This window comes from Amblyomma americanum, chromosome 2 (genome assembly GCF_052857255.1).
Source record: "Amblyomma americanum isolate KBUSLIRL-KWMA chromosome 2, ASM5285725v1, whole genome shotgun sequence".
NCBI lineage: Eukaryota > Metazoa > Arthropoda > Arachnida > Ixodida > Ixodidae > Amblyomma > Amblyomma americanum.
The window spans coordinates 42,262,977-42,272,006 of NC_135498.1; the positions used below are offsets into that span (position 1 = coordinate 42,262,977).

At 48.0% G+C, this 9,030-nt stretch overlaps 1 protein-coding gene across 1 annotated transcript; it reads left to right on the plus strand.

The window, feature by feature from the left end:
- Positions 1-2,021: 2,021 nt before the first annotated feature.
- On the plus strand, positions 2,022-8,452 carry LOC144118514 (carbonic anhydrase-like; the record flags this gene model as incomplete). Its single annotated transcript, XM_077651435.1, is given in 4 exon segments — positions 2,022-2,099; positions 3,141-3,230; positions 6,877-7,170; positions 7,776-8,452. Coding segments are annotated over 4 exon segments (579 nt in total), but the record flags the coding sequence as incomplete, so codon positions are not given.
- Between the last annotated feature and the right edge of the window lie 578 nt (positions 8,453-9,030).

The window sequence follows — 9,030 nt, forward strand, 5'->3', positions numbered from 1 at the left end:
AAAACAACGTCATGCTGAGAATTGTAGTGAAGATTAGCACAGGGCACTCCTAATGCATACCTACCGGGGTTAAGGAAGCGGTGCATGATATGTTATTGCGCAGTGTATGCTTCAGCATCCGGTAAAAGAAAGCAAGTTTGAATCTCCCCGGTGCGTTAGCCTCATATTACAGAAGCGCATTGATAAACCTTATGTTTAGTAATTACGACATAAAAAAGGAAGCTGTACAATATTCCACATAAGTTATGCATATGGAGACAGTTTTCTATGCAACTTCGGAGTATTCAGCCTAGGTACGTTGCAGGCGTCCTAAAGAGTGGTTTCCTTTTTCGAAACTGGCATGCACAGCAGTACGCGTCATATGCATGGCCCTCTTATGCAAGGTTGCACATGTGCGCAACAAAAGCGACGTGGCGTCACATTTCAGTGCTTAATGTGATAAACATAAACGGAAACAGTTCGGAATGGCGAGGTTTAGTTTTTGCTCCGTGTTTTACTTGTCCACTTCAAAAAACAAACCGAGCACTTCGTTTTGAACGCTTAGCCTTAATAGGACGCGCATTTCAAATCTTCCTCCTTAATGTTAATACCCTTCCTCCGACGTAAGTTTTCTCTTGACGTCAAGGAGAGGAGGCATTTTACTGGGACAAATAAGGCACGAAGGTGAGGCTGATAATATAGGGAAGGAGAAGTGCCTTCGTGAAGGGGAAGCTGGGTAAGACAGCATGAATAACAAAGCTGCAAGAATAACAAGTGCAGAGGATGCTGATCTTTCAAAGCGAGCTCGGAGTACTGAGGTGAAAGGTCATGCGCACGCTGTTGCTCCGTGGTTGCGGCGCTTCAGGCCACGCCCCCTCTCAAAGTGCACTCGCAGCGGCAAGACGGATCAGGTGTGACTACTGCTCCTCTACTCCTGAATGTTTATCCTTAAAAAGCCCCAGAAACGGTTTCCAACGAGGGTACGAGAACCGAAAGATAGATAGATATTCAATTAGCTATCATCCTCCCGCAAAAAATTCGATCTAGTTTATGTAGGACACATGATTAGGCTTTAAAAACGACAGTGTTTTCTCGCTGAATTAGTATAAATGTATCGTGATAGAAAAGGAAAATGAAGATTACAGGCTGGGACTACGCCTCGCCCATGAAGTCGTCTATCCGGCTGGGTTGTTTGATTTTTTTTTGGGGGGGGGGGGGGGGGGGCTGGTGTTAGACGACGCCGCGAGGCGCGAGAATGAGAATATTTTAAATTTTTTTAAAAGTCATCGGCTTGCCTTTGTGGGTTTGTGCTCGACATGAACGTTCATTGGCCATTGCTCTGCATAATACACGCATTAGTATGTACTTTCGAACTGTTCCATGCCCTTAGGTGCGATGCGCAGAGGCCATGTAAATGCTATGTGTATTAAGGAAGGAAGTAATTATTAATTGGCATGCACCCAAGCGCAGCCATGCTACAAAAAAAAACTACATATACATCTTCCGCGCAAACTTCGCAGCTAAAGAAAAATTCGTCCTGGTCCCGGGTTCGAGCCCTGGACCACCATTTCAACAGTTCGGTCGTTCTACCAACTGAGCTAAGCGGTGCGGCAAGTTTATGACAGGGCGAGAACGAATTGATCAATAAATCGAAGTGGAAACAGCGTTTCTGAAATGCTTTAGAGGAATCCCTCAAAGTGAAATAGAACTTGCGATAAGGGAGTAACGCCAAGGAGTAATTCCTGCCTTATTACAAATTCTACTTCACCTTGGGGGATTCCCCTAGAAGAATTGTCCAAATGCTAAGTGTTTGGAACACTTCTCGAGGGCACAATAAATGTATCTACTTTTTTCTTTATTTTCATTTTCTCATCACCTGTGAACATGACGTCTCCTTCTTTACGCCACTTCGTTACAAGCCTGCGCGCGTCAGTCAAGTGTGTTTGTTGTGCGGCATTGCAGTCAGCCTCCGAGCGTCACCGGCCGACAAGACGAAGCGGACTGTGAGCGGTGGCCCGCTGCCGGGCACCTTTGTGTTCCATCACGCACTCTTCCACTGGGGCTCCGGTCCGGGCCACGGCTCCGAGCACCGCATCGACGGCGTCGCCTACCCCATGGAGGTGGCCTCACTTGTCGATTACGTCATTTCCGCATGTTAAACAAAGCGCGCAATAAACCGCCTGAGCAGCAGTAGACCTGCAAGGGGAAAGTATCCTATAAATGCGTTGAAAACCTCATGAGCTATAGGTAATGCTCCTCCTTCCTACAAGCGTTTTGGATACGCGCTATACAGGCCTTCTCCACGCCATGACGTCACGAAAAGGCAGTGCTGGTGACAGAGCTAGCATACGCCCAAGCCAGCAATGAGGCTATAATGCAGTCTCAATGCACCCGCAGAAGCTGACGCAGAAAGAACGCGTAGACGTGCTGAACGAACACGCGCGACGCCTAACGCAAGCCTCACCTTCTTTGGAAACAATGACGTCAGTGTGCTTTTGTTGGCAGACTTCTAGAAGGTACGCGTGAGCAGTGGATCAAAACATGCGCCGCGTCTTAAATCTGCGCTACATATCATTTATTTTGTGCCACAAAGTCAACATGATCATTGAGCACCTATCCCAGACAAAACCCTGATCCAATGTAAATCTGGCCTTTCATCGAGGGCTGAAATGAAAAGAAGTTGTAGCCAAGAGGCGGCAAGATTCAGATGCTGTGGTACGTTATTTGCGAGAAACGAGCAACAAAAAAATCTATCTGTCGCTCCAACTTCCTCTCCCCCTCCAACTTCTGAAACCTGCAAAACGTCGCCACAGCCGTCGTCCTTCAAACGACGCTATAGCCACGCTCTGGGCGAGCTTCCGTTGGGGGCCTCGACATCCAAAGCCTAACGGCAGGCTTATCTTGTGCAATGGTACAGCAGTCTACGGAATTATAAACGCGACTATATGCACGAAAAAAAAAAACGCCTTCTATTCATTGCAGCCGCCGACACACCATTCTCTCGATAAGTGAATGAGTACACCCGTAATTTTGGCTGGTAAATATGATGGTCTATTCTCTGACATGTGTCGTTTTATGCACTTTCTATCTTATTCGTTCGCGGAAAAAAATTGATTTCAAATCAAGATTTCTTTCTCCCGTTTCTCCACTGCATTTTCCAGTCGCAACTGGTTTACACGAACCAGAAGTACGCAGCCGCAAACGCGACAACGAAGGAGGACGGGCTTGCCATCATTGCAACCTTATACAGGGTACGTGCACACGCGCCATTTTCTTCTGTCAGGAAATAGTGTGCGGGAAGCCATAGCAATACCACCGCAAGTGTCTGCAAAGTGAATTCGCAGGAAAACTAAGCAAAAGAAGCGAAATAATTGTCAATGATAAAGCTTGGCAAAAGAAAAACAACAACACATTCACAGAGTCCCCAAGTTACATTATATTTGTTGGCATTGCGATAACATTACAAGCTGTTGCTGCCTTTATCGGGAGTGTCGTCTTCCTCTCTGGTGACGTAGCTTCCCTCCAGCCAATGGGAATTATGCGGTCTGATGATGTCAGTACCCTCTAGATAATTAGCGAATCTCATTACCGGCGCCCCATTTTCTCGCGACGAGGTTTCTAACGCCGTCGCATAATAATAACAATAATTGGTATTGGGGGATAGGAAATGGCGCAGTATCTGTCTCATATATCGTTGGACACCTGAACCACGCCGCAAGGGAAGGGTTTAAGGAGGGAGTGAAAGAAGAAAGGAAGAAAGTGGTGTCGTAGTGGAGGAATCCGGAATAATTTCGGTCACGTAGGGATCTTGAACGTGCACTGACATTGCACAGCACACGGGCGCCTTAGCGTTTTGCCTCCATAAAAACGCAGCTGCCGCGATCGGGTTCGAACCCGGGAAACGCCGTCGCATCAAATTTGTTTTTTAGGAGAGGAAAGGCGAAGTAGCTGCCTCACTACACGGTGGACACTTCAACCACGTTCTCGTGGAAGGGATGTAGGAGGGAGTGGAACAAGGGAGAGAGAAAGAGGTGTCGTAGTGGAGGACTCGGTAATTTCGACCATCTGGGGATTTTTATCGTGCACTGACATCGCACAGCACACGTGCGCCTTTTGCGTTTCGCATTCATTGAAACGCGGCGGCTGCGGTACGGACTGAACCCGGGCTCCTCGGCTGAGTAGCCGAGCGCCATAACCACTGAGCCACCACGGTTCGTCTGAATGCACCTGAGAGGACCGATCGGTTCGTGGATAGAAAAAGGGGGAGAGGATTTCGTTTATTTCACAATGCACCCTATAAGCATCACATGATGTACCAATGGATTCGGAGATCCATGTCGTGGTTGGCGAGACAGGCCTCACTGCTGATGACACGGTTGGTGATGAAAAAGAAAGGAAGAGGGGACTGGGCGGTGTGTAAATAATTATTCAAGGCAGTTTAGTGACAAATGTGGAAAAATCATTATGAGGAAAAGAGCAGCAGGAAAAGTCTCTAATGAGAAGGGCGGCACTTCGGGAAAAGGTCCAGTAACTTCTTCAATCTCTGTCGGCACCTCAACCACGCTGTGAGGAGAAAGATGAGGGAGGGAGATAAAAAAAAAAGAGGGAAAGAAGCGCTGTAGTTGAAGGCTGCGGTTTTTCGGTTTCATGACATACCACCAGTGAGGGGTTGTGTTCATGTTGAAATGCGCCTTCACGACGGCTGATTCCTTACTGTTTCTAGGAGAGTGTGTCGCGTGATACATTGTAGCCGCATCTGCTGGCGTTGAGCTCGTTGTAGTCGAAATATTATGGGAGCTCACTTTGGTAAGGCATACGTTGTTTGAATTTATTGCACTCAGCCCTGTTCGTGCAACCACTGGCTCCCAGCCAATGGTTGTACGCAAAGACCTTCCTGGCATACGGCCGGATCGCGTGCTTCGAGTGATGTCAGTGAATGGCCTGAAGGCAAAAGTACGCTTCGAAGCTGGCGAAGGAATCATCGCGCGCTTCACCAAGAGCCACCTGTGGCGTCGCGCGTCATATGCAACCTTGACAGCTCTTTACGTAAGAAATCGAGATGTGAACGGACAAACGAGACGCATTTAATGAGACGCAGGGTTCACAGCTTCGCTAAAACGACGGGGAGCAAACGAGGTTATGAACGTGCGTTAAAAGAAGCTTCATTCTCAGCTGTTCCGGTACCGCCACTCATTTAGGACGCATCGATGCCGTTTGGTCACGACAGCAGTTTAATAAGGCGCCCTTCCTCAAAGTATAGTTCAACCCATAGAAGGCCGAGTACCGGACCGGAGGGTAAAGCTTGTACCCCACAGAAATCCGACCCGAGGTCGGCGGCACTGTGGATCGAGACCAGGATACCCCGCATACGTGGCTGATGCGCTAACCACCATGCCACGGCTACGCCCCCCCCCCCCCCCCCCCCCAGGGCATCGACGGTAACCATGTTATAGGCATTCAGTTAAGGGGCCTCGGTGCCAGTATAGTTGCCAGTCGTGTTGGAGGCACCTCATAATTTTGGAGATTTTGCAGTAATTCTGAAAGGCGAAATTTCTGGCTCTGTCAGCAAAGCCGCCACATAATACTGCTACCAGGCGGCGATGTCATTTTAGGAAGCATTACCCGACTCACAGGTCAATGCACCGAGTGTCCCCTAAAACTGCGTCCGCCGACAGCAAAGCATATGGATGGTATGGTAACGAGAACACCTCAAAAACTCCGTAACCCTTGAGCCTTTAGAAATAGCAGTCATACAAAGTTCAAGAGGTTGCAGTCATTTGGTTGAATTGTCGGCGCTGAGATGTCCATATAGTTGCGCCGCCTGCAATATGGAATAACCGTCGGCCGCGTTTTCTTTTATCTAGTGCACTGTGGTTTAGTCTGCGCTACAGGACTGGTTTGATTAAGTATTACGTGCAGAAAAATAATGAAAAGTGAAATCTGATTGTTATGGTGCCAATGGATGAATTAATAACGAATAAGGAAAACATCAGTAGCTGCCAAGCGAGCGAATAGGGGATCCGTCTAATTCTGCGGTCATTATTTGTTGTGCCATAGGTACAAGGAGGCCAAGAGTTAAATACTAAGATATCCCTTCAGGAATATATGCCGCTGCGGTCTGCTTGAATTACCAGAATGCAAGTTCATCCATGGCAAAAATGATACGAAATAGACTATTAGTACTTCTTAGCATTTCCATAAGTATATATGGTGTTGGCTTTAAATTCGCCTGTTGCTTCTTGTATACTCCTTTTAGTGAAGTTTGTCTTGTAACGAACAGGTTCCCCAGCATGGCAAGTGCACTTATAAAAACAATATTTTCCCACTCCGAACCACACCATGTTACTTTTGCAGCGTGGTGGAGAGCGTTCTTGAGTAGTGTTTCCAAAACGCTGTGACGTGCTTTGAAAAAGTTCATTTTACGTTTTTGGTCAGTTGGGTTAATTTTAAGTAAAACGACTTCTGTTGACGCTTTGCATCGCCACGAAAAATTTGACCAGCAGGAACACTGCGGAACCAGAATAGTACAAAATTTATTGCAAGCAAAAAAAAAAGAATCCAAGGAGAGGACTGAGTCTTGCTGGTTGGTTCATGTTGAACGGTATGACGAAACAGCGCTGACGGACACATGCGCTGTGTCTGACACATGTGTCTGTCTCTTCTTCCGTCCCGTCCGTCGGCGCTGTCTCGTCGTACCGTTCAAAAAAAAAAAAAAGAAGGTCGCCAGAAAGCTTCAGGCAACTCTTAAGATCTGTCTACTCCCAGTCATTCCGTGGTGTGCTGGACGATGACAGCGCCAGGTCGCCTTCTGATATATAATACTGCAAAACTAAAAAGTCAGGCCGATGTCGTCGGGGGCAGTTTACATGGCGACGAATCAGTTGGACAACGGCGCAGCTGACGTTCGTGAACTTCGACTCCGTGAAGACGGTGCGGGGCATCCTCGCTGCCCTGGAGGGCAACGCGACCCGTGCGCGTCGCCGCCTGCTGCCGTGGATGGTGCGCCGCGTGGTGAGCCGCAGGGGATCCTCCGACGCCAACGCGCCGCTCCCGCCGAGGCTGGACAAGCTGATGCCGCCCGTGGCGCGCCACGAGTTCTTCACGTACCGCGGCTCCCTCACCACGCCGCCGTGCACGGAGTCCGTGCGCTGGACAGTCTTCCACAGGCCCGCGTTCGTCTCGGAGGCTGTGGTACGGCCGCGCATGCGCAACGCAGACAAACTATCACAAAAAGAGGTGCAATTGTGTAGGTGGCGTTTAATGCAGACGCTGTAAAGGAAAGCGAGCGTAACGTGATGACTGGATCGACAGCCGAGTGTGAAAGTTTCTCGGGGGCAGAATGCGCCAGCATTGTGAGTTGTGATCAAAAGATCCGTAATGTTGTCCACAGGGGTCGCAGAGTAAATGCTCTCGAGAATGTGGTCGAAATGGTCATGTTATCCGAATGAACCTTGAAGCTGGCGCTCTTATATGCCAAAGGTTTGAGGGGCAGGTTGAGTAAAACTGTCTTTTTGCTCGTTCGCCCCAGAGGCGAGTGCATAAGCTTCTTTTTTTTTGTCTAAAGCGCATACACATTTACCGGCATCTCATTTTATTGAAATCTTCGAGGAGGTCGCGGATGCTGTTCCCCACAAAGTACCAGCTCGACCAGCAGTAGGTCGGCCAGCAGTAGGGCTGTTAGTGCTCCCCGCAGCCTTGTAAATCACAGCTGCAGCTAAAAAAAAATGCTGATTGTCCCACGTAGCGAGAATAATTTTTAATTGATTCAATATGAGCTTTATTTCTCTCCATGACAGCTGACCGGGTTCCGCAGACTCCAAGGCCGGCCTGGCCGGGGGCCTCTCGTCGACAACTTCAGGCCGCCGCAGAAACTCTACGGCCGCAAGATCGTCTCCTCGTTTCCGCCTTTCTGAGGACGCGCGTGATACGAAATGCGCGGCTGTGTACTCGCACGATACATTGTACATACTATGCCTCACCCTATAAGTCACCTTTTGTACACAGCGCATTATAATCCCCCATTATGAGCGTCGCATTCGTATAGCATGAATACAAGATAAGGAAGATAAAAACAACCACTCCTGTTCGAAGACAGAGTTTCCTCTTCAAAAGCTCTGTATAAATATGCCATTTTCGCAATTTTTGTAGATAATTGTGCAGATAAATGTCATGTTTGCTCCACTTTATGTAATGACGTCGGCTTTTTTACGAAACGATGAATGAGTAAATGAATCAATGACTCACTCTATTTCATACGGTTGTCATCACTCGCAAGTTTTTCAAAGAAGAGGCGTTCGCTTTAAGACTAAAGCAAATCTGCGTCTTCCTGTGCTTACTTGTTGATTGTTGCAGCACACGTGGTTGACGTCATCCAGTATGCGTATACCTGTAGCGTGACACAAATGCTTTTATTCTCATGAACAGAGGACGTGATATATTGTGCGCCTTCCAAACCTTTATTATTTGCTTTGCATCTGTGTGTACAAGGAAATAAAATTCCCTAAATGGCCTTGAGCAGTGTTTTCAGGTTCATGCGGTCACGCAGACAGCTGATCATTCTGGCGTTTCCTTTCTGTGTGTGAATACGCCTCTTACATGACATCCGTGACATCAAGTTTCTTCAGTACGCTGACTACATCACGGTGTGGAGTACTCACCAAGATCTCCGTACTCAGGAGGCTGTCCTTCAATCTGCCTTGGATGTTACCTGTAATTACGCATCATTCATCGGGCTTCAGCTATCCGTGCATAAAACAATATACACGTCAGTCGCCAACCGCTGGGGACGCCGTAAACTTGCTGAAAGTCCGATCCGTCTTTTTCTATGAGGCACCCCACTACAGGAAAGTCCGAGTGTAAAAATCCTTGGCTTAATTATTCACCAATCAGGATCAAGGACTGCAAGGCTTTCTCAGGCAAAAAGGCAAGCTATTCAGACTTTGGGTTTGATTAGAAGAATTGCCCCTAAAACTTGTGGCGCAGACTCGTTCGTTGCACGGCAATTGGTGAGGGCAGTTCTGCAGCCACGTATTGTTTATCAAGCCCACTTTC